The 26,316-nt window shown below is 39.5% G+C and overlaps 1 protein-coding gene across 1 annotated transcript in view; it reads left to right on the forward strand.

Annotated features, from left to right (window-relative positions):
* TNKS2 (tankyrase, TRF1-interacting ankyrin-related ADP-ribose polymerase 2) overlaps nt 1–7,002 on the forward strand; it is a 79,085-nt gene extending 72,083 nt beyond the window's left edge. Inside the window, exons 24-27 of the mRNA XM_006831134.1 lie at nt 483–588; nt 2,635–2,821; nt 5,618–5,774; nt 6,764–7,002. Coding sequence (XP_006831197.1) covers nt 483–588; nt 2,635–2,821; nt 5,618–5,774; nt 6,764–6,826 — 513 coding nt within the window. The 3' untranslated portion in view covers nt 6,827–7,002. The remainder of the gene's footprint in view (nt 1–482; nt 589–2,634; nt 2,822–5,617; nt 5,775–6,763) is intronic.
* The last annotated feature ends 19,314 nt before the right edge of the window (nt 7,003–26,316 follow it).

Consider the following 26,316-nt stretch of genomic DNA (forward strand, 5'->3'; position numbering starts at 1 on the left):
CCTTAGGAATACTCCCAATGAGACCAGATTCTGTCTTAAGTCTTTTCCAAAGAAAAAGTTTAGGAATTGGAGAGAGAGGATGTGTAGGGAGAATAGTAGGTGTAGAGAGGGTGAGGGTGTGTGTGTTTACATCATAGTTAAAAAAAAAAAAAGATTGAAATGATACTTTGGGCCAGAAAAAGTGGAGGAAAAAGATACTATTCTCTTTCTCATGCCTATATGTAGAACTCAACATGTCAGTGTTTCACCTTCCTGTATAATAGGTTATTTGTAGCTTTTTTAATTTACAAAACATAGCTGTACTACCAACTGTATGATTGGGGCAAAGTATTTTTAGTTCACTGAAATAACACCTACTTTACATTTCCTAGAAAAGTGTTGCTTCTCCTCATGCTCAGTCTGGGCTATCTTCTAGTTAAAATGAGCAAATACAAATAATTATTAAAAAGTAAAGATCTTACTTTTCTCATTTATATTTTCAGATTCAGAAGGTTTGTAACAAGAAATTATGGGAACGATACACTCACAGAAGAAAAGAGGTTTCTGAAGAAAACCACAACCATGCAAATGAAAGAATGTTATTTCATGGTAAGATTCCTTTCCCTATACCCACCACTGTCCTCTGCATCAGTATAGCTGTTTGCCAGATATGCAGTAATAATAGAATCTGTCTATTCTTAATTTTCTTCTTTTTTCTAATCCTACTAACTTTACAAATTATACATTTATGCTCACATCTTCTACTAATTTTGAATTCACCTGTTTCATTATAGATGGTTTTAAATAGAATTCCCATAATGGGAAAAATATAAAAATTAGAATGTTGACTACTCACATTCTATGTTCTTCTTTTTTTCTTTTTTTAAATAGTAGATTTTGCATATTATTTTTTATTATCACTTTGAGAAATGGTGTGTTTTACTTTTAACTAGTCGACCAAATCAAAATAAGACCTCGAAAATCCTCTCAGAAGAGCTTATGCATCCTATTCTGATTTTGATTCCAAGTGTCAAAACCACAATTAACTTCAATTTTAAGAGCCATTGATACTGACCTCTATGGAGGTCTCTTTTAATTTTTGGTTTTATGCTTCACAGGCTGATAATTATTAGGTTTTCAAGTTTTAACAATATAGATATTAACATAGTGTTGAATCAAGTTTTCAAGCACATTACCCATAGTAACTCCAGTCTATTCCTGCATTTTGGTCATGATTATAGAAAAATTCTCTGGTGGTGCAGTGGTTAAGCACTAGACTGCTAGCCAGCCTAAAAGCTAAATGCCACTGCATGGCAGGAAAGACCTGATGACCTGCTCCTATACGTTGTTGGGTCTAGGAAGCCCTTTGGACAGTTCTGCTCTGTGCTCTAGGGTTGCTTTGAGTTGGAATTGACTCATTGGCACCCAGCGCGCACGCACACACACACACACACACACACACACACACAAACTTCTACAAAACCAAAACTCTCACTGCTGCTGAGGCAGTTCTGACTCATAGCAACTTTTTAAGAAAGAGCAGAGTTGCTCCCTAGGGTGTCTGATACTGTAAATCCTTATAGGAGCACACAGCTTCATCAGTCGCCATTAGAATGACGTGGGTTTAAACTGCTGACCTTGCAGTTAGCAGCCAAATGCTTAACTCATTGTACCACCAAGGTTCCTTTTCTATCAAACACAGCATTTAAAATTCACAGTCAACCAGAAGAATGGTTATAGCAGGGTAAATTCATGTGCAGTACTTCATTTCAAAACGATAAGAATCATCATGATACTTTTAGGCACAGAGCCTAGTAGATAGTAGACATATCACACACACTTACTATGTATTAACCTGATAGTTATATCGAGTGGTTTTCTGTTTTATAGCATAAGTGGTTTGGGGGTTCCAAAGTAAATCAAAAAAGTGTTTTTTTATTCATCAGTAATTCTATAAAGTAGAATTCAGTGGTAGGTTTTTTGGTCTCTATGAATAGGGACACTGATTTTAATCAATCATTTAGCTGTGTTATTTGGGACTTTCATAACCTCCACTCTCACTCTCTTCCAGACTTCCCTGGTCTGGTTCCTAAGCTCAGTACCTCTCTTTGGCTTTCTTGTCACATGCAAGGAAGGAAAAGAAAGAAGTTGGTATGTAGGGAATGTGGGAAAGCACACATTTACAGGTGGAATCAGGTGTAACATCGAAAGACAGAGAAGTGGCAAGACAGAAAAGAGAAATAGGAAGAGAATAAACATGAGGAAGCTACTTTGGCCACCGCTTTTGGTTTGTAGAAGTATTCAGTCATGGGCAGCATTTAAGACTTAGATGTATTCAGCCTTGCTAAATGAAGTGCATTATGAGGCTCTCTGTTCTGGGTTTGTAGCGATTTGGAATCTGGAATTTGATAACCCTTACTTGAGATTTCCAGTTATCTGTTTGTCTTTCTAATCAAATCTGTACCCTACTATGAACACTAATTGATGGTAGCAGTGTCCTTTATTCTAATGTCAAGCTGGTTGACAGGTAACTTGTTGCCCTTGTTTTTTGTTTGTGCTTTATGATGGTAGAGTTGTTGGGTGAGAATTTAACTCCCAAAAGACTCATTTTTCTTGTAAGATAAATTTTAATTTGCTATTATCTATGTATCTTAGGATCTCCCTTTGTGAATGCAATCATTCATAAAGGCTTTGATGAAAGGCATGCCTACATAGGTGGAATGTTTGGAGCTGGGATTTATTTTGCTGAAAACTCTTCCAAAAGCAATCAGTATGTATATGGAATTGGAGGAGGTACTGGGTGTCCCGTTCACAAAGACAGATCTTGTTATATTTGCCACAGGTAAGAAATTATTTGTCGTGGTTTATTTTGGTAAGAATCAGCTAAGAACTGGGTTAGATTTATTAGGTTTACAGTCTCAGAACCCTAGGGAGAAGTTCTACTGTGTCCTACAAGGTTGTTGTGAGATAGAATTGACTGGACAGCTCTCTCTCTCAAAAAGTCCAGTATTCAAATGCTAAAATGGCATTACTTGCCAATCCCCTTAGACCCAGTCATGAGTCTAACATTTCTTGGCATTGAGTCAGGGAGTCTTCCACTGTGATAAGATCCTGAACCTCAATTTGTGGCATTAACTACTCTTAAAGAATTATAATTAAAATCCATCTATCCCTTTAGAAAATACACAATTATCAAATAATTATTTTGTTTTGTTTTGTTTGTTTTCATACTTGTAGTTACTGGTCTAACTCAGTTGTTAATATTATTCCAATAACTTTTCCTTAATGTATATAATCCTCAGAGGCAAATAAATTATATCTTAACACTATTTGAAATATCAAGTAAGAATATTTAGTGAGATTTGTTCTACAGTTAAGGCATTACTTACAAAATTCTAGAGCTGTAGTTCTTCACCTTTAGCAGTCCTCAAAATCACATACTGGGTTTGTTAAAGACTCCACCTCATGAATTTCTGATTGTATGAATCGGACAGGGCGCTAGGACTTGCATGTTTACCCATTTCCCCAGGAGTTGCTGATAGTGCTCACTGGAAAGCCCTGGAGCAGTAGTCCTCAACCTTGGCTGCACATTGGAGTCACCTGGGGAGCTTAAAAAAAAAAAAATTGAGTGCCTGAGTTCCACAGAGATTTTCATTTCATTAGTCTCGGGTATGGTTTGGGCATTAGGATTTTTAAAAGCTTCCCAACTGATTGCTCAACACTCCCAAGATTAAGAAACACAGCCTGTAGGGAAACAAGAGCTGTGTGTGTCTGGTTTTGTTTTTGTTAGTGGTGTGTTCACCCTCTTAATTTCGACTTCTGGCTGTGTTATAAAGTAGGCCCTCGGAGGCCTGCCTGCTCACTCACTTCCATTTTAGGTCACAAATTTAAATATTGGTCACTGCTGGTTTTACTTGTCATGTCTCTTGAAGGCTAAATCTGGTCGTGAGTAATAATAAGCAGTGTTCTGGCGCCTCCCATAACTGTCTTGGGGACAGAATGCTTGGTTCTCTGGAGATAACTTTAACCTGAAACTATTCTGTACTCTACATTATCAATGGACTGATTATGAATATGATAGAAACTCTATTAGAAACGCTAAGAAGGCTTCCAAAGGGTCAGTTTTTTTAAAAAAGCATATAACCTCTCTTATTTGGAGAACACAGCTAGTCGACCAACATCTATTTTTCATCTCTTAAAAAATAAAAAGGTTAAAAAATAAATAGATTGGGTCAGTTTGCAACAGGGTTCTATCCTGATGACTCCCTATGAGTCAGTTCTGACTTAATTAGGTTAAATGCCTTATTTCCCCATCATTATTATTGCCCTTTATTGCTAGTATTTTTGTAAATTCAATCTTAGAACATCTGCAGTGGTCATCTGAGAATGATATCACCAAATTACATTCTGCAACACTGTTAAGTAGGTAGTACATATTATCAACAATAAGACATACCTCCCTCCACCCTCACCCCACCCCCCCAAAAAAAATTCTGTCTTTAAGCAAGGTTCATTGTAACTAAGTAAGGAGTAGTGGATTCATGGTAAGGAAAGATCTATTTAAGGATGTAACTTATCAGCTAAGACCTAAAAAAATAAGTGGTAGTCAGCCAGGAGCCTTGGCTGAATAAGCACTGGACTGCTTATTCACTGGACAAACCACAAGGTCAGCAGTCACTCCTCAAAACCCTGTACAGGGTTGCTATGAGTACAAACCAACTCAACAGCACTTAACAACAACAGCCAGTTTAAGAGTGTTGGGACAGATACCATTCCAGGTGGTAAAGGGAACTGTATGTACAGAGGTCATAAGGTAAGAAGTGTGACCTGTATGAAGAAAGAAAATTAATATGCCTGGCATAGTGAATGTGAAGTGAGATTAGAGAAGTGGGACATTCTGGAAATTTGGACTTTATACTAAGTGCAGTATGCAGCCTCTAAAGCAGAAAAGTGTCTTGATCTGATTTATGATCTTTTTAAAAAAACACTGGTTGCTTAGATAAAAATAGATTGGGAATTAGAGTAGAAACGGGAAAACTAGCTAGGGAGACTAGTGTTACAGTTCAGGTGAAGATTTGGAATGGTTTGGACCTCATGGTGACAGTAGAAATTAAGAGAGATGAATGGATTTGAAATCTATTTTGAATGTCGAATGAACTGGATTTAGTTGAATAAAGTCACCTCATAGATGCCCCTTAAACCTTCAATTCCCTCCCACTTGTTATGTGCCATTGAGTTGGTTCCCACTCATAGCAGCCCCAAATAGGGTTTCTGAAGCTATAAATCTTTATGGAAGCAGAAAGCTATAAACTTTCTCCTACAAAACAACTGGTAGATTCAAACTAATGACTTTGAGGTTAGCAGCCCAGCTCAGAACCCACTATGCTACCAGCCCTTCCAGTAAGTACCTATGAGTTGGGTGAAGTTTAATAAGATTTTCAGGTTTTATAGTTAAAGTAAGGTTTTATTAAGTTGACAGATTTTTTTCATTAATAAGAGTAGTAGAAGGAATTCTTAACAAATTATTTTAAGGATGAAATGATAAAGACAATGCATTTTAAATCTGATACAGGCTACACAAATGGAAATTGTCATGCCCAGTTTTTCGTCAGGGATTGTTTTCCTGTTCCTATTCTAGGCAGCTGCTGTTTTGCCGGGTAACCTTGGGAAAGTCTTTCCTGCAGTTTAGCGCAATGAAAATGGCACATTCTCCTCCAGGTCACCACTCAGTCACTGGTCGGCCCAGCGTTAATGGCCTAGCATTAGCTGAATATGTTATTTACAGAGGTGAACAGGTAATTTTGTTTCATTTACTCACCTTCAGAAATGCCATTGATCCATACTTTAACCTCTTAACCAAAAGAACTTTAACCTTTGGGGGAAAAAAACAAACTTTTATTTGGAAATAATTTCAAAGTTATACAGAAAAGTTGCAAAAAGAATAGAGTTCACTTATGACCTCACCCGGAGTTCCCAAATGGTAACATCTTAGCACTCTCCCTCCCTTACTCTGTGGGGTATGAGTGTGTGTGTACATATACTTACTACTTTTTTCCTGAAGTATTTGAGAGTACAGAGCATGGTAGCGCTGTAAGATAAGCATTGAACTGCGAACCAAGAGGTCACCGGCTCTAGCCTACCCACCGCTCTGATCCTATAAACATTTAAAGCCTCAGAAACCCTATACAGGATCACTGAGTTGTAGCCAACTTGACTGCACTTAACAACAGTTTGAGAATAAGTTGCTGCCATGCTTCTATACTCCCTAAATACCTAAATGTGTATTTCCTAAAACCAAGGACATGCTATTAAAATGATCAAAATCACAAAAATACCATTGATTCACTATTTCATCTAATGGACAAACCTTATTCAAATTTTGCCATTTGTACTAGATCTTTTTTAACTTCTGTATAATACAGGTCATCAGAATTCTGTATTTAATAGTTAACATACCTGCAGCAAAGAATGCATAATTCTCTCCTGCTGTCAGTGACAGAGTTGCCATCAAAGTGTTCCTAGAACAGTGTTCTGAGTGAGGAGCTGATTCAGAATCACCTCAGTTATTAAACATGGACACATAATGTGCTCATCATACATTCACTGACTCCAGATATAGGGGATTGGATAAAGGGTGGTGTGAGAAAATGCCCCTTTATCCACAACACCAATCCACAACACCAATTCAGAACCTCTTTCTAAAGCTTAGGGATCCTCATGGGAGGTCATCTTACCCTTTGAAAAAATCTGTTTAACACTGTTTGAATTACTCCTTCTCTTTCAGGCTTATCCTGAATATTTGATTACGTACCAGATTATGAGGCCTGAAGGTATGGTTGATGGATAAATAGTTTTAGGAAGCTGACTCTGGCAAACCTAAAATCATCAAAGCAGCGGCTGGTCGTCTCTAAGTTTTACTCCTTTGCTGAAAAAGATCATCTTGTCCACAGACCTGAGGCAAAAGTATAAAAAATGTGAAACAAGTTTCAAATTCTGACTTGATAAAGCTTTAATAATGTACAGTGTTTTCTAAATATTTCCTGTTTTCAGCACTTTAACAGATGCCATTCCAGGTTAAACTGGGTTTGTCTGTACTAAATTATAAACAGAGTTAACTTGAAGCTTTTATACGTTATGCATTGATTCTAACACAAACTGTAATGCCCTCAACAGAACTCATTTTACCCCAATACACTGTGTTCTTTAAAGCACAGCATTTACACTGAATATGATTTCATTTGTAAAACTGTAAATAAGAGCTTTTGTACTAGCCCAGTATTTATTTACATTGCTTTGTAATATAAATCTACTGTTTAAGAACTCAACCGTTTACAGAACTTTTCTCATGAGTACTCATCTGTACCTCATCTTACATCGTCATGATTGAATGATCGTACAGTTGGTTCCAGAGGCTCTGTTGAGTTGTTAGCAGAAACTTTGTCACCTGGGGAAGATTGATTTATCAGATGTAATTTGCTGATGGAAGCATTTATCGTTCATTAGTGATCTCTCCCATTTAAGAACTTGTTTCATGAATACGCTAGGGATTTAATTTTTGGTATCTTTTTATGTCTAAGACACACATTCCAAAGAGCTCTATGATAAGGCCTGATTGCCAAGAAGCCTCTTAACTAACCTCAAACTCTAAGTGTAATGTTGGAAAATTTTCTACTGTTATTCTGTGCAAATTCCAGCAAGTGCTCCTGTTTTTTACTGCCATTATACAATTATGGTATTCTTTTCATGGAATGTAAATAGGAAGTTACGTTTCAGAAGTAGGAAGGGTAATCCTGGATAATTTCCAGTTGGTTCTGTTTACCATAAGTCTAAAGGGGAAAGGGATGGTTTCTGTCCTAGAATGTTTCCTGTTCCTCTTTTTTGGGGGGTCTTATCGAGTCCTGGTGTGGCGCTGTGGGCTAGTGCGTCAGACTGCAAAGTCGTTTGAACTGCAAGGTTGGTAGTTCAAGCTCACCAGCTGCTCCTTGGAAACCCTATAAATAAGGGTCACTATGGGTCGGAATCGACTCAGTGGAACTTAACAACCATGGGTAAACTCAGTCCAGAACCATCGAGTGCAGTTTCAGTTTTCTCCTGGCCTCCCAAGCAGGCATCTAACTCTGCCCAGTGGGAACTCTGTTTTCAGTTTGTGCCCCACCTGGTAACCAGGCTTGTGTTTAGTTTGGCAGCTATGGGAGTGCTGCACCAAGAAAGAAAAAAAAAAAAGTCATTCCTGACTGTTTTCTAAGGAGCCCTAGTGGTGTGCTGTACGTTGTGTCAGACTACTAACCAAAAGGTCAGCAGTTCAAACCCACCAGACGCTCCATGTGAGAAAGATGAGGCTGTGTACTCCTGTAAAGATTTACAGTCTTGGAAACCCTATGTAGAGTTAGTTTGAGTTGGAATCAACTCATTGGCACTGGGGTTTTGGTGACTGTTCTAAAGTAGCACCACACATATAGGAAGTATGCTAAATTATTTTGGTATAGATCAATGCATTACAGCTTGGTAAATTTTTATTTGTTGTTCTAGCTAGTTCCCTCACAAGTCAAGGAAGGATTTTTACCTGTCAAAATCTTTGTAAATGAGGACATTGCCCTTTACTCTCTGTACTGGTCCACCTCTTTTATTCAGTCTCTAAATTAACTTGCTCTTTGCTGTAACTTGTACATAAAGTGCTAGAAAATCATGTTTCTTGTCCTGAGTAAGAATTAATCAAGGAAATGCATATCTAGAGTTGTTTCTATGATGTAAATTGCGACCATTATGTAAGAGATCAAATTCTGCCCTTTGAAGTGCTTTTATAAAGTTCTCTGATGATTGCAAATACGATTCTAAAGTCATTTCTTGGAACACAATGGAGCATGCCAAATTTTATACAATTTTTCAGGTTCTGTAAGCTTCCAGATTTATAATAGATAATGAGATGAGTTAATGGGGTTTATATTGACATACCTTATCTCTCAACATTTAGCCCATGTTACTCACCCTATGAGTGATTCTGGAATTGCTTGTCATGTAAAATCATTGTGGTCTATGTGTTTACAATATTGCTGTTGTGTTTAATCCATTGCTTATTTAGTATGTTCTTTTTCTATGAATGATTATATTGTGGTTAATCTGTTAGCATGGCAGTATTTTCAGATAGCTCTTTGTTTCCTCGGAGTTTGGGGTGTTTGGGTTTTGTATTTTCTTTTCTTTTTTAGTACTTTGCATGAAATATCTTACTTTACTTCATAATGGTGGAATTGCTCGTGGGTTTGTTTTTTGTTTTGTTTTGGTGTGTGTGTGTGTGTGTGTGTGTGTGTTTTAGGGGGGAGTTAGTCTTGTATTCTTTTTTTTTTTTAAGTGAAATTAAACTTTTTGTGTGAATAGTATGATTATGCCCATCTTGGGTGTCTTACTTGTACTGTATAACATTCCATACCCTCATTAAATATTTAATAAACTGTTCTCTTGTTTTTCTGAGTAGCATGGTAATTACTGGAATAGTATAAATGTATTGAATGGTGTTTGAGAAAATGGATTAAGGAAACAATAAACCTCAGTTGCAAGAAAACAATGTAGTTCTGAACTTAATAATGTACGAGAGTACAGGTGAAAGGTTGAAAGACTGAATGTTGCAACCATACCTGCTCAGATTCTTTAAGATGTAAGTAGCTGTAAGATATTTTGAGACATTGAGTCCATCCAACACAACTTTTTTCCCCAACTATCACTTTTGGTAAACCTTTAAAGCACACTCCTGGAAAATCAGTCTTTTTAATTTATAAAGAGAAATGTATTTTTATTTTGTGTCATATTTTTTTAATTACTGATAGGTTCTCAAAGTTATGGTATTTATTGCTCTTAAAGTATAATGATGTGTATATTTTAGAATTCATTATGCTAAGTGACCATGTGTGTAATTAATTCTCTGCTTTCTATAAGAGATAAATAATTCTCAAATCATCTGGCTTTGAAATAAATTTCAGCAGCTTTTATCATCCTCAATTAGGATAATATTAAAGTGTTCACTGTTTCTTCAGCATGCATGCCAGTGTCTGATGTGATACAACTGTTTGCAGAGCAATGAGAAAAGAAAACCTACAAATAAATTTTCTGAGCTTTATGATTAGTATTCCTGGCTGTGCTTTACCTACTGTCCTGCCCTATTAAAGGACCAACATGACAGAGGAGGCAGATAGTGGTCCTTATTCTTCCTGAGTCAGAATTGGCTCAGTGTCCGTGAGTACTCTTCATTATAACTGTCGATTACTATAAAGCTAGACTGTAATGTGGCTATCTTCTGAATGTCTATCACCTTAACTCACCCCTACACACACACACCCCTTTTTTTTTTTTTTAATGCATTCTAGTTTAAGAAGACTGTGACCTAATTTCATCCTTCTCAGAAAGTTCTTGCTCTTTAGACAACCCACCACTAACAGAGTATCTTCTCCAAATTGGTCACCTGCCCACAGTTGTCATCCCCATTCACACCAGTATATGAAGAAGCCCCCAAAATGGTCTACCAGTATGCTGTCCAGCAGTGCTCCTGAAAACTATGGTCTGCAGATAGTGTCAGTCTGCACACCGTCCATGAGAGATGAATACCAAAAGTGAGAGTAAAGCTGTAGAACCTTTCATAATAATTTTGCATTGCTGCCATATTTTTTATATATTTTACAAAAATACTGGTTGGCAACAGATATAGAAATTAAGAAAAGGGTTGGGGACATGGCCTTTCACCAATAATTTGAGAAATACAGTAACAATACCCGTTGTGTTTACCACTAGACCCAGTACCTAGTACATCCTGACACACAGTTCCAAGTGTATAAATGTGTAGGTGCCTGAAAACCTCAGGTTGAAAATTGCAGATATGAACACAAAGGCATATGACAGCCTGGTTGAGAAAGGAAAACACACCATAAGCCGTACTGCATCTTAGTCTACAGACAAAAATGAGCCCCACCCAAGTGAGCTCCTGATCAAAACCCATAAACTCTTTACGACACAAAACAGACATCCTAGAGGACTAGCAACCCCACAAACCTGAAATAGTAGAGTTACAGCAAAACAAGTGTGTTTAAAATCACTAGGAGGTAAAAGAAAGCATTCTTTAAAAAATTAGAAAAGATAACATTGTGTAAAAGGCAAAATAGGTTTGAAAAGCTAAGTCTTTTGGAACTAAAAATGAAATTCAAAGTGCAGAAGACAAATTAAACCCCAGATTAGGCATATTTGAAAAGAGAAAATTGGTAGATTAGAAGATGGAAGCATGCCCAGATTGTGACAGAAGGAAGAGATGGGAATGTGAAAGCGATTAAGACCAGAAAGAAGACAAAGAGCAGAGGAGGGGAGAGGGTTGAAGAGCTCCATAATTTAACTTATAAACTTGTATTTAAGGATATGAATCCTCAAATTTAAGAAGCATAATAATCCTAGAAGGATGAATAAAAGCATGTCTACTTCCAAGATATATAGTGGAGTGATAGAATGTCAGAGAACAGAAAAATGTTAAAGGCAACCAAAGAGTAAGATTAGATCAGCTACAAAGAATAATACACAGCCTGACAACAGGCTTTTCAGTGACAGCAATAGAGACCACATACTAAATGCTAAGGGGGAAAAATCTCTGTTAGCCTAAAATTCTGTGTAACGGTTCAGATTTTGCCAAAAGAATGTTCTTCAGGAAAACAATTGAATGCAGATGGAAGGAATGCAATGCAAAAACCTGCTTGTTAAGGTTTGAACTGTGTCCCCCAAAATACGCACTGTAAATCCTAACCTCTGTGCTTGTGATGAAGTCCTGGTGTGACACTGTTGGATAAGCACTGAACTGCTAAACACAAGGTTTGCAGTTCAAACTCACCAACTCCTAGGAAACCCATGTAGGGTTATTATGAGTCCCAGTGAACTGGATTCCAAAGCACTTAACAACAGCATGCCTGTGATGATAATCCCAATTAGGAATGGGTGGTCTTTGTTATGCTAATGGAGCAAGATTGGTGTAGGTTATTTACTCAATCTCTTTTGCGATATGAAGGAGGTGAAGCAAGCAGAGGAAAGGAAAGAAAAGTGCTAAAGTGTCACTAACACTTTTTAAATTTTTTACTAGCTATATGGTAAAACTACTCCATGTTGTTATTAAGTGCCATCGAGTAGGTTCCTACCCATAGTAACCATGTATAGGGTTCCAAAGAGCAGCTGGTGAGTTTGAACCACTGACCTTATAGTTCAAACGGCTTTACAGACTGGCACATTAACCCACTATGCCTATTTTTCTCAATTGCACTTGGAACATTAGCAGAAATTGCCCATACATTACACCATAAGGAAACCTGTTCAATTTCAAAAGGTAGAAATTACAGCAAACCAGTCTGGAGCAGCTAGAAGAACAGAAGATACTTCTTGAAAGAAAGACCTACAGGAAAAATACAAAACAAGAGAGGCATATGGACTGTTACTACAAGAACAAACAAATTGCTTGCCCAGGAAACATCAAGACAAGTGGTCAGGTCCCCTTAATGCAAACCCCCTTCCAACGGAAATATGCACTCTGATTGGTGACCACACGCATCGCCGATAGGGGAAGTGGGGTAAAACAATCAACACTCATGGAAGCAACAGTCAAGAAATCAAATGAGGTATTGCATTAGGCAAATCTGCTGTACAAGACCTTTTTAAAGTGTTGAAGTGCAAAGATACCAGCTTGAGGACTAAGGTACACTTGACTCAATGCATGGTATTTCCAGTCACCTCCTATGCATATGAAAGCTGGACAGTGAATAAGGAAGACCATAGAAGAATTGATGCTTTTGAGTTACGGTGATGGAGGGGAATATTGAGAGTGCCATCGGCTGCCAAAAGGACCAGTAAATCCATTTTGAAAGAAGTGCAGCCAGAGTGCTCCTTGGAAGCCAAGATGGCCAAACTTAGTCTCTCATACTTTGGACATATTGTCAGGAAGGACCAGACGCCGGAGAAGTATATCATGCTTGGTAAGACGGAGGGTCAGAGAAAAAGAGCAAAACCCCCAGAGAGATGGATTGGCCAGGTGGCAGCATCGATGGACTCAAAGCGTGGCAACAGTAGTAAGGTTGGCCCAGGATCGGGCAGTGTTTCCTTCTGCTGTGCATAAGGTCACTATGGGTCGGTACTGACTCAATAGCACCTAATAACAACAACAACATTAATGGACATTGTGACTTTTTATAATATTATTATTGGCATCACTACAAAGATCACCTTTGTCCACATTTCTTTGTATTTGTTGAATCATTTTATTATGATAAATTCATAAAATAGGAATAGCTGTGTTATAAGGTATATACATTTGAAAAAAATAAAATTTCAAATCAAAAAATATAAAATAAAGAAGAAGAAAAAAGTAAGTGTACTACTATAATATATTTGAACTTACCAACCTGATAATTGCCTAGAGAAGGTGTTGTTGTGAAATGCCATTGATTCCAAACCATAGTGACCCTATATAGGGTTTCTGAGGACCAGCTGGTGAACTTGAACTGCCGACCTTGCAGTTCAGTCGGCTTTGCAGTCTGACGCATTAACCCATAGTACCACACGAGTATCCCTAAAGTAGCCTTCACCAGGAAGCCAATTCACCTGCCCACCTCCAAGATCATGAAGATGGACATGGCAGATTTGCGCCCCCATCTGAACCTTCACTCACCTCTATTCGATAACCTTGTTTCAGGCCCAGATCAGCAGCACATTTCTTACAACATTCATGAAATGTCCAAAAAGATTTTCATCTTCTGCTACAGAAACCTGGGAAATACATTTCTTAGATATCATCAAAAAGTGTGTTGGTGCATGAGGGGAAATGTCAAGAAAAACAAGACACCACACTGGTCATCCTCAAAAATGATTTTGGCTGGGATATTTCCTTCAGGATGATCTTCCCAAATATTGTTACCAGGCCAAGCAGCCTGAGTCTGAGCACTCTCCTCTGCCATCTCGATCTCCCACTTGTGCAGTGGTTTTGGGTGGGATGGGGGAGAAGGAGGTAGGCGAGAACATGACGTATACTGCTCATGGCGTATTTGCCACAATAAACTTTGTAAATCAAAATAAAAACAACCCTGCAATGATATACCCTCTGACTTACAGCAAAATGTTAGTTTTGTAGTGTAGTGGTTACGAGTCAGGGTGCTAACCTTAAGGTCAGCAGCTCGAAACTCCCAGCTCTTCTGCAAGAGAAAGATGAGGCTTTCCACTCCCATAAAGATTTATAGCCTTGGAAACCCTATACAGGGTCTTGATGAGTCGGAATCGACGCCACACACCACCAAACACCATCTAGAGCTCAGAAGTTAAAGAAACTTGCCCAAGACCCAATGCTGGTCCCCAGCCAATATGTTCTACCATTCTCAGTATACTGCTTATAGTGTGCCGTAATTCAGCCCTGACGAGACAGGAGTCTTTGCTTATGAATCTATGGAAATGTTTTTGGTTGCCTGGCCCACGAAGATTCAGGACAGGTAGGTCTGACCTGGTGTATCTGGACTCAGATCTTGGATGTTGTGTGCTTCTCCAGGATCCATGCCCCAACCCTGGCATTGTGCAGAGTAAATTAGAGGAACCCAAGGCCCAAAACCCATGCTCCAAGTTGCTTCCCACTGTGCCTCCCTCCTTACTTCTCCTCTTAAAACAGATGCTCAGTAGGGTGTGTTTTTTTTTTTACTTAGAAAAAGGTTAAGGAATCAGTTGAATTTGAAACTCACTGATTTGAGGAACAGTGGATTCTGGATTCTCCCCACATAGTTGTCAAGAAGAAAAATAGTGGGAATACTAGGGGAAGATGAAAACCTCTGTGTTCTGCCGCAGAAAAAGGAGACTGTTTCTATTCTGACCACTTAGAAGAGGGAGAAGGCCCCTGGCTGAAGCTTAATAGAATTTAATATAAAAAGGTTAGCAGATTACAGAGGGAGTGAATATAGCCGATCTGTATTTACAGACAGAGATTAAATAAACTAATGCCATAGGAGACTGTGCTGACAATTGTTTGGGAGCAAGATGGATCCATCTGCATGTGAAGAATCAAGAAAGAGTGTGGGGCTGAGGCTCAATGCACAGACCGAGTGCAGGAGAGACCACCAGTCCAGATAATCAGACATTCACATTGCCTGCTGTTTTGTTCTATTGTTTCCAAATGTGAGAAGCAGCTTTCCTGTTCCCCACAGACAAAGCTCTTTATTGGACGTTATTGAGGCATGATTTGGCCTGCTTTTCTCAACTGCCAGTCCCAGGAGTTTTACTTGATGATGTCTGGCAGCTTGGCTTTGCCCTGAGTAGATTTATGAGCTGTGAAAGATGGTCAAATTAACACCCTAAGCACTCCTGATAGGATTAAAGGGTCCAAGACATGACTGCATTTGCATACTGCTCTGACTTACTACACCAGCTTTGTGTCTTCCCAATCCTTCTGGGTGGGGCGGAAAGAGGGAGGACCCCGTGACATCACACACCCTCCCAACTAGCAACTGCAAAGTGTCACCATGAATTCAAGATGTTTGGCCCTGGCTGTGAGATAAACACTGGACTGCTAATCACAAGCTCAGAAGTACAATCCTACCAGCAGGTCCTCGGCAACCCTATACAGGGTAGATATAAGTTGTAACTGATTCAACAGCAATTAGCAGCAACAATGTCAGCAAAAGAGTCCTGGTGTGGCACCACAGAATAAGCACTGGCCTGCTAAACAATTCTGAGGTTCAAACCCACCCATTGCTCCTCAGAAACCCTATACAGGGTCTCTGTAAGTCAGAAGCACCTCAAAGACACTTAATAACAGCATCATCATAAGGACCTCTGGTGCTGCTGTGGGCTTAGGCATTAGGCTAACCACCAGGTTAGCCTGTTAACCACAAGGCTGGGGATTCAGACCCACCAGCCCCTCCAAGGGAGAAAGATAAGGCATTCTGCTCCCATAATGATTCACAGCCTTGGAAACCCTAAGGAGCAGTTGTACCCTATCCTACAGGGTCACTGAGTCACAATTGATTTGAAGGCACTGGGTTTTAGAAAGACAGCAGTGGTTAAGCACTGGGCTGCTAACTGAAAGGTTGACAGTTTAAACCCGCCCAGCAGCTTCAAGGGAAAAAGGCCTGGTTGATCTCTCTCAAAGATGATAGCCAAGGCAGTTCTGCTGTCAGACGGGGTGACTACTGAGCTGAAATTGATTGAACAGCACCTGACAACAATGGCAGCATGCTCTGATTAAAAGGACGGAACTGAAGTGCTAAACTTATCCCTTTCAAGGCTGGATACCCTACCATGACTCCCCACAGAGAGAAAGAGCAGGGTCTCTATGGTGGTACTGAGTCCTCCAACAAGCACCAGAAGCAGAGGAGGTCCTTAAAACGTCCATTGAAATAATTCAGGTAGCCCCCATTTTATGACATATTCAAGCTACCACCAGCCACACTTAGGGTCATCTGCTTTTGGGGGGATACATCTTACCGCTACATATAATATATATGTCATGTATGTATTTTATTATTACATACAATACATATCATTATATATGTTACATACATTACATACGATGGATCTTGGCTGAAAGCAGAGAATATCAGAAAGATGTTTACCTGAGCTTTATTGACTATGCAAAGGCTTTCGATTGTGTGGATCATGACAAGCTATGGAAAATATTGCAAAATATGAATATTCCTGAACACTTACTTGTGCTCATGAGGAATCTGTACATGGACCAAGAGGCAGTTGTTCAAACAGAACATGGGAACACTGAATGGTTTTAAATTAAGAAAGGTGTGCAACAGGGCTGTATTCTTTCACCATACTTAGTCAACCTGTATGCTGAGCAAATAATCTGAGAAGCTGGGTTATATGAAGAAAAATGTGGCATCAGGATTGAAGGAAGACTCATTAACAACCTGCAATATGCAGATGATACAACTTTGCTTGCTGAAAGTGAAGAGGACTTAAAATATTGATGAAGATCAAAGACCACAACCTTCAGTATGGATTGCATCTTAATGTAAAGAAAACAAAAATCCTCACCACTGGAGCAATAAACAACATTCTTATCCACGGAGAAAAGAATAAAGCTGTCAAGGACTTCATGCTTCTTGGATCAACCATTAACATTCATGGAAGCAGAAGCCAAGAAATCAAACGACATATTACATTAGGCAAAGCTGCTGCACAAGACCTTTTTAAAGGGTTGAAGAGCAAAGATGTCAGCTTGAGGACTAAGGTGCGCCTGACCCAAGCTATAGTATTTTCAATAACCTCATATGCATGCGAAAGCTGGAAAATGAATAAGGAAGACCATAGGAGAATTGATGCTTTTGAGTTATGGTATTGGAGGAGAATATTGAAAGTGACATGGACTGCCAAGAGAACCAACAGATCTGTGTTGGAAGAAGTGCAGCCAGAGTGCTCCTTGGAGGCCAGGATGGCCAAACTTCATCTCTCATACTTCGGACATATTGTCAGGAGGGACCAGTCGCTGGAGAAGGATATCATGTTTGTAAAGGTGGAGGGTCAGAGAAAAAGAGGAAGACCCCCAGCGAGATGGATTGGCAAAGTGGCAGCATCAATGGGCTCAAGCGTGGCAACAATTGTGAGGTTGGCCCAGAACTGGGCAGTGTTTCGTTCTGTTGTACATAGGGTTGCTATGAGTCAGTACCTACTCAATGGCACTTAACAACAACAATCGTTACATACAATGTTGCAGTGCATAATTTGTGGATGTTCACTGCCAGATGGTTGTATGTAATGCTTGCAACCCCCAAAGTCCAAGACTGGATTTATAAAGATGCCGGTAATAATACAAGGCAATAATAATGAAAAGAAAGTAAAACAACAAGAATATTGGACTTAAATCAGAATTGAAGTTGCTGGAATGGGAACTGTGGTAAGTCAGGGACTTCCCGTACTTTTTATGATTGTTCTGATCGTAACAGTAACGCATATACACTATAGAAAATTTGGGAAAATACAGAAAATGGCAACCAAGTAAACACCCGTCATCTTTCTGTTGCTTAGAAATAACTTCCTATTAACATTTTGGTGAATTCATTCAAAAGCTGTATATATAGATGTGTGTGTATATATCTATACATCTATATAGATATATACAGGTAACTTGTTTTTGTTTTAACAAAGTCAGATCATATTATTTATTCTGAACCTTTCTTTTAATATGCTATTGAAAGCATTTTCCCATATTACTAAATTGCTTTCTTCGAGGTTATTTTTAAAGGCTGCATATTTATCCTGTCAGGATCTCAAATTTGTTTGCTTTAGCGAAAGTAATGTATTTTACTTCAGGGATAATGTGCATGAACAAATATGTGCTGCCCAAAAAAGATGCTGTGTTAAGATTCTCCCTCTGAGTTTGCATGGTCTAAAAGTGAAGCATATTATAAAGCTACAGTAATTAATTAAAATATGTACTACTATTTTGGGAACATGGTGGCTCGTGGTTACACTGGATAAACACTGAACTGTGAACCACAAAGTTGGCAGTTCAAAATCACCAGTCATTCTGTGGGAGAAAGATGAGGCTTTCTGCTCCTGCAAACATTTACCGCCTCAAAAACCCTATACAGAGTTGTTAGGAATTGAAACCAATTTGACAGTACTTAACAACAATTAGTATTGGAAGAGACATTGAAATCCTTGAAACAGAATAGGAAATGATATTTTGATATTTCAGATCAATGGGGAAAGAAATATATATAATTGTTGTCATTGTTAAGTGCCATCAAGTTGGTTCTGACTCATAGCGACCCTGTATAGGGTTTCTGAGGAGCAGCTGGTGGGTTTGAACTCCTGATCTTGCAGCTTAAACTGACCTTGTGGTCTAGCACATTATCCTGCAGTGCCACACCAGGACTATATAATTAATGATCCTAATACAACTGTCTTAGTTGTCTAATGTTACTATAACAAATACCACAACCAGAAGTAAATTCTTTCAGTTAGGAGGCTAGAAGTCTAAATTCAGAGCTCTGGTTCTGGAGAAAGCTCTTGGTCTCCTGTCAGCATCTGTAAGCCCAGCATTCCTTGGAGTTCTCCATGTTCCTAGGCATCAGTCTTCCTCTGGATTTAGGAGCTTCACAGTGCAGGGACCCCACTTCCAAAAGGATGCACTCTACTCCTGGCTCTTCTCTATTGGTGGTAGCAGGTCCCTCTTTCTCGGCTCAAGTCCCTTTCCTTTGATCTCTTTTAAAAGGTATTGCATGCCACCCCCTTGGAAATCTCCCGTAAATCAGATCAGGGTGGTGGTGGGACTAACGGTGGTATTGGAGGAAGTACAGCCAGAATGCTCCTTAGAAGCCAGGATGGTGAGACTTTGGACATGTTGTTAGGAGGGACCAGTCCCTGGAGAAGGATATCATGCTTAGTAAAGTGGAGGGTTAGCAAAAAAGAGGAAGACACCGACCCACCCACCCCCCGCCTCGCCCTATGAGGTGGACTGACACTATGGCAGCTGCATTGGGCGCAAGTGTAACAACAATTGTGAGGTTGACACAGGACCAGGCAGTGTTTCGTTCTGTTGTGCATAGGCTTGCTATGAGTTGGAATGTGTTGGACAGCACCTAACAACAACATGCCACCCTTAATCTTACTGTTTTATTGCATCAGATCACATCATGGGAGATAGCTCCATCTCAACTGCCAAACCACTGACAATCCTGACCCGGTCAAGTTGACATGAAACCTTAACAACCACAACAACTGAAGAACTATGTGACTTCTAACGTGCTTTTTAAATTCTGTATTTAAAATCATCAGGACTTTGTTTTGTGTATTAAAATCAGCAAATAGGATATCAGGACTCTTTCCCCGTCACAAAGCAGCATTTCCCAGCCCTCTTTTTCAGATATTAAAATAAATCATAACAATTATCATATTTTCTGTGGTGTCTTGTACCAGACGCTTTACCTAAATGGTCTCCATTACTCTGCATAGCAAACCTATGCTATTACTTATTATTACCCATTTAACAGATGTGCGAACCAGAAGTTAAATATTTGAAAGAAATACGTATTTCATTGTTCTGACACTGTCTCCCATGTGTTTGTATGTGTGTGTGTATTTTCCATTTAGCCTGATTAGACCCCAATGGAGATGATAAATTACAAACATTAATCCCACCCCATCCTACCCCCAAAATAAAGCTTAGAGAAAAACTTAATTCACAGCTTGTCAGCTGCTTCCTCAAGTCTTCAGAGCTGCCAACCAGAGATGGTGTGGGAGGAGTGACCCTCCATGCCAGGAGGCCCAGACTTGGGCCATGTGAAATTAATAGTATAAACAAATGAAGTCTCAGGTGGTAGAATGTTATTTATGTTGCTAAAATTTCATGGAGCAATCCAAAACCCTGTGTGTTCAAAAGATGGGAAAATCCCTGATTCTCCAGGACTCTTAGCACCAAGGTGGTCCTTGGCCACGGATAAGCCTGATCGCTCTATAGTTTGCTACAGTATTGTAGTTATACCAGTATATGTTTTTAAAGCACACATTTGGGCTTCTTGTCGTTTATCTTCAGGCTCAAGGTGATGTTTCTGATATGAAATAGGACTTCAGGACACTACCTTCATTCCTAGCTTTATAATCCAATACATAAATCTAATTTTTGGACTCAATGAAGGGCTGTCCCCTTGGAATCATTTAGATTGTGTCATTAAAGAGGAGGTTGCCTCTTTATCCACTGTGTCAGAGCGGAGGTTTTCAAACCTGGCTGTCATCAGAATCACCTGGGGACTTAAAAAAATACTTCTGCTTGGGCCCCACCCTTCAGAAATTCGGATTCATTTGGTCAATAGTAGATTTAGAGTACTGATATTTTTAAAAAGTGTTCCGGAAGAAATAATTAACAACACTGAATTATACATGTAAAAAAATGTTTACCACATTTTTACCACAATGCACAAAGATAGAGGCATACAGACTTGGAGACACTGCAGGTTCGTTTCCATACAGCCTCATAAAGTGAATATCTAACAGTGAATCTTTCGGTTTTCCAGTATATATAAAAATTATATTATATTACACTATACTGTCATCTATTAAGTGCAATTGAATTATGAAAATGTTTGAAATATTGTAAGAATTATGAAAATGACCCAGAGAGATGAAGTGAATACATGCTGTTGGAAAACTCGTGACTCATAGACTTGCTGGATTCCAGGTTGCCACAAATGTTCAATTTGTTTTTTAAAAAATGCATTATTCCCCCCCCCCCCCAAAAAAAAGAGGATAGAGAGAAACACTGTTAACTGATGATATATGGAGGGGATAATAATCAATGTAATGAAACAAGCTATATGAATGGTTGAATGTGAAGCTGATGATGTGCCCTGTAAACTTTCACTCAATCCAAAATAAAAACATTTAATAATAAAACAAAACAAAACAAAACAAAAAAAAAAACAGAGCCAAAACCAGTTGCCTATGACTCATGACCACTCTCACATGGGTCGGAGTAGAAATGTGGCTCCTTAGTTCTCAATAAACACAACAACAACAAAAGCTTTTTTATTGTGAACTGAATGAAGTTTACAGACAAAATCATCAGTTTTACATCCAACAAATCATATACTTTTTTCATCTCAATCATTGCAATCTCCTCCCTGCAACAACAGTTATCCGGGCTCCCTCCCTGTGGGTCCTATTTGCATTCCACACACCTGTTCATCTCTCTTCACCTTTGTCCTTGGGTAAATGTTGCCCTTTTAATTTGGAATGATTTACCATTTTATCACTCATAGTGAACATACCTTACTAGTATTGTTTCTTCCCCTATTAACCTATCTATCCCTTGACTGAAAGTTGGGCCAAGAGGGTGAGTTCCTTTCCAGACCTGAAAGGGGGTTGAGGGCCAGAGTCTCAAGTTCCTCCAGTCTCTTTCAGACCAGAAAAAAAAAATTGTCTTTTTTTAATTAAATAATTTTGAGTTTTGTTCCACAAAAAAAAAAGCATTATCTGAAAAGCACAATAAAGTGAAGCATAATAAAACAAAGTGTGTTGTTATTGTGAAGTGCTGTCAAGTCGCTTTTGACTCATAGTGACCCTCTATAGGGTTTCCAAGGAGCAGCTTGTGAGTTTGAACCACCAACCTTGAGGTCCAGCATTTATCCTACAGCATCATGCCAGGACTCCAAAACAAGGTGTGCCTATATGTGTGTGTGTGTGTGTGTGTGTGTGGTTTTGTACCGTCGAGTCGGTTCCAATTCATAGCGACTCTGTATAGGGTTTCTGAGGAACTTTGCAGTTAGCAATTTAGTCCTTACTGTGCAGTGCCCACCAGAATTCCATATATACATATATCCAGACTATGGGAGCTTAGAGAGGACCATCCCAAGAAATTGTGAACTGCAGTATTTTATCCTTTGTTAAATTATCTTCCCAGATACGCTGCCAGCCCCATGCAAACAGGAACTATGTTAGTCTTTTTCACGGCTGTCCTCCCAGCATCCAGCACAACACCAGCTAGGTACATTAGTACTAAATGAATGCAATAATGCCCTTGCAACTCACTCACTTTAAAGCCTGAGTGGTAGCTTCTTTAGACCCATTACCAGTGTTTAGGAGGCTGGAGGCCCTGAGAGCTGGTTTGAGCCAACTTTGGAGGTAACTGCGGGGCAACAACGGTACATTGGGATTTTAGTAAGCTCAGAGTCCTGGTGTAAGACTGTAAGATAAACACTCGACTGCAAAGTCGATACGAACCACAAGGTGAGCAGTTCAAACTCACCAAGCGCTACTTGGAAAGTCAGAACCGTCTTAACAGCACTTAACAACAACAAACACCAGGCTGCTGGCCTTCATTGTGGGAAGACTGATTCAGAGTCAAAAGCATTGATTGATCCCATAAAGTACCCTGGGATGTGGGTCACGAGCAAAGCTTACAACAGACAGGAGTTGGCCAGTGCTAGGAAGCCAGCAAGATACTCATATTCCGAACCAGCTTTGGCTTTCTGACAATTCCATGCACGAAGCTGGACTGTGAATCAGAGCTCTGGGGGCTGCAGCTGTGTTCAGAGCCGAGGCTCAGGGACAACTGATGAGAGTTGGCCAAGGGTAAGAGGAGGGATAGAGGTGGATTCAAAAAAGCAGGCATGGAACCGTTTAGGTACTTTTTGGTGTTTGTTTGTTTTTTTAACTTTTTATTGTGAATTGAGTGAAGGTTTACAGAGCAGACCATCAGTTTTATATTCAACAGATCATATAATTTTACATCATTACAAGGAGCTCTGGTAGCATAGTGGTTACTAATCGGACTGTGAACCTCAAGGTCAGCAGCGGTTCCATGGGAGAAAGATGAGTCTTTCTGCTCCCATAAAGATTTACAGCCTCGGAAACCCTGTACAGGGTCACTATGAGTTGGAACCAACTACACAGCACATCAACACCACCACCACCACCACAATGATTATAATCCCTTTCATGTACTATCAGTTTAACAATATTTACTGTAACTATTTTCTTTAACTATTGCATTCTTTCCTGTGTCTCCTGATACCTTCATCTTTCCTCTGCTAACCACCCTCTTGTATATTGCCTGCCCTGTCACCCATGTTAACATGTGTCTACTCTCTAGCCCATGAATAATTTTCCTTCCCCTCTCCCTCCTATAACCATCATGGATTGCTTCTTTTACTAAGAAAACCTTTTCTTAATTTTTTATACCACTTGTCTGAGCAATATTTGTCCTTTATTGATTGACTAATTTAATTCAGCATAATGTCCTCCAGCAACATCAACATCCTTCTCACCCTATACAGGATCTGCTTCCATTCAAGTGGGCTGGGCTAAAGCTGAACCTTCTTAGGATAGCATGTATCCTAAATTGACAGTTTTCAGAGGGATTAATCAGCCCTTGCAGATGTCATCTGTGCATGTTATCACCAGCTGGACCCAAAGAACTGCTTAGAAAGTGGACATTCCAAGCGCTTCCAGAAGATCCAATGGGAGAGCATTAGGTAAGGAGGCAGCAGATGTGTCCACTTTTGCAGCTCAAGGATCTGATTCCAACAAGACCAAGAAAATTGGAGCTCCTTCTTCTTGTTGTTGTTAAGTGCCATCTAGTCAGTTCTGACTCTTAGCGACCCTGTATAGAGTTTCAGGGTAGTAACTGGTAAATTTGAACTACCAACCTTGAGGTTTTAACTGACCTTGCTGTCCAAACCAGGACTCTCCCAAAAAAAAGAAAGGCAAATCAAAAGAAATACCACTGGGTCTTTTCATTCCTTCATGTTAATTCCCAATACAGATCACCCAGGGAATCTGTGGGTTAAAAATATAGGCTCCAGAGACTTCCAGCAAGATGGCGGACTAGGCAGATGCACTACATAGGCCCTCTACCATATAGCAAGGGGAGACCAAATGAAACACACACAGAGGACAATCCTGAAACCCTGAGCCTCAAAGGAAAGAATAGAGAAGTTGATTAAATAACTACTGGGAGGAAAATTGAGCAGGGGTGGCAAAAGAAGGGGATTAGTGAATGGATGACAGGCTGATGCGGTGTGGCCATCTTGAATGTTTGAGAGCCACTTTGGAGAGACAGACAGATGGCAGTATGACTATGCAGATTCACAAGAGTGACAGAATAAGTGCTATTACTACTTGTTCCCCACACCTCCCTAGATAAAATGAGGCTGGCCACCACCCTTATCTATCCCCGGCATAGACCATGCTCTCCAGGAGTTTGGAGCCCTGTGGTTGGAGCCAGTGTGAGGTAAGTGCCTGCTGCACTGCCTTGGTGCCTGTATTCAGGCAGGCTCTGCTCTAGATCTACAGAACTCACAGAGCCTCCAGACAAGAATTAGACTAGCAGGAACCTTCATAATCAGCTTCCTTGCCCCCAGCTACCCTCTTAGTTCCACCACTTGTTTGTTGTACTATGGTGACTTGTGAGTTTCTGTGATTCTGAAAGCTATGCCACTGGTATTTTAAATACCTGCAGGCTCACCCTTGGTGGACAGGTGTCAGATGAGCTTCCAGATGCAGACAGACTAGGAAGAAAGAGTGACAAACTACTTCTGAATATTTAGTCACTGAAAACCTTATGAATAGCAGCTAAACACTGTCAGATATAGTGCCAGAAAAATGAGCCCCTCAGGTTGGAAGGCACTCAAAATGCGACTGGGGAAGAGCTGCCTCCTCAAAGTAGAGTTGACAGTGATGACACAAATGGAGTAAAGCCCGTGGGAGAAAAGCCGTGGCACCTTCATTTGCTCATGGGGCACACTCAAAATGAAGAGAAACATCCATTGAAAATTGGAACATGGATTGTACGAAGTATGCATCTGGGAAAAATTAGAAGTTGTTAAAAATGACATGGAATGCATAAACATCAATATCTTAGGCATTAGTGAGCTGAAATGTACTGGTATTGGTCATTTTGAATCCGATGACCATATGGTTTACTATGCCAGAAATGACAAACTGAAGAGGAATGGTGTTGCATTCATTGTCAAAAAGAACATATCCAGATCAGTCATGAGGTACAACACTGTCTGTGATAGGATAATATCCATGCACCTAGAGGGAAGCCCAGTTAATACCACTGTTATTCAAATTTACACACCAACCACTAAAGCCAGTGAGGATGTAATAGAAGAATTCTACCAACTTCTTCAATCTGAAATTGATCAAACAAGCAATCAAAATGTATTGATCATTACTGGTGACTTGAATGCAAAGGTTGGGAGCAAAGAGGAAGGATCAGTAGTTGGAAAATATGGTGATAGAAATGATGCTGGAGAAAGCATGATAGAATTCTCCAAAATCAATAATTTGTTCATTTCAAACACCTTCTTTAGACAACATAAGAGACAACTATAAAAATGGACCTCACCAGATGGAATACATAGAAATCAAATTGACTACATCTGTGGAAAGAGACAATGGAAAAGCTCCATGTCATCAGTCAAAACAAGGCCAGGGGCAGACTGTGGAACAGACCATCAATTACTCATATGCAAATTCGAACTGAAACTGAAGAAAATGAAAAAAATCCACGAGAGCCAAAATATGACCTTGAATATATCCCACCTGAATTTAGAGATCATCTGAAGAACAGATTTGATACATTAAACACTAAAGACCGAAGACCAGAAGAATTGTGGGATGACATCAAGAACATCATACATGAAGAAAGCAAAAAGTCATTGAGAAGACAAGAAAGAAAAGGACAAAATGGATGTCAGAAGAGACACTGAAATTTGCTCTCCAGTGTAGAGATGCTAAAGCAAATGGAAGAAATGAGGAGGTCCAAGAACTGAATAGAAAATTTCAATGATCAGCTTGAGAAGATAAAGCCAAATACTACCACAAAATGTGCAAAGA

This window comes from Chrysochloris asiatica, unplaced genomic scaffold (genome assembly GCF_000296735.1).
Source record: "Chrysochloris asiatica unplaced genomic scaffold, ChrAsi1.0 scaffold00003, whole genome shotgun sequence".
Classification (NCBI taxonomy): domain Eukaryota; kingdom Metazoa; phylum Chordata; class Mammalia; order Afrosoricida; family Chrysochloridae; genus Chrysochloris; species Chrysochloris asiatica.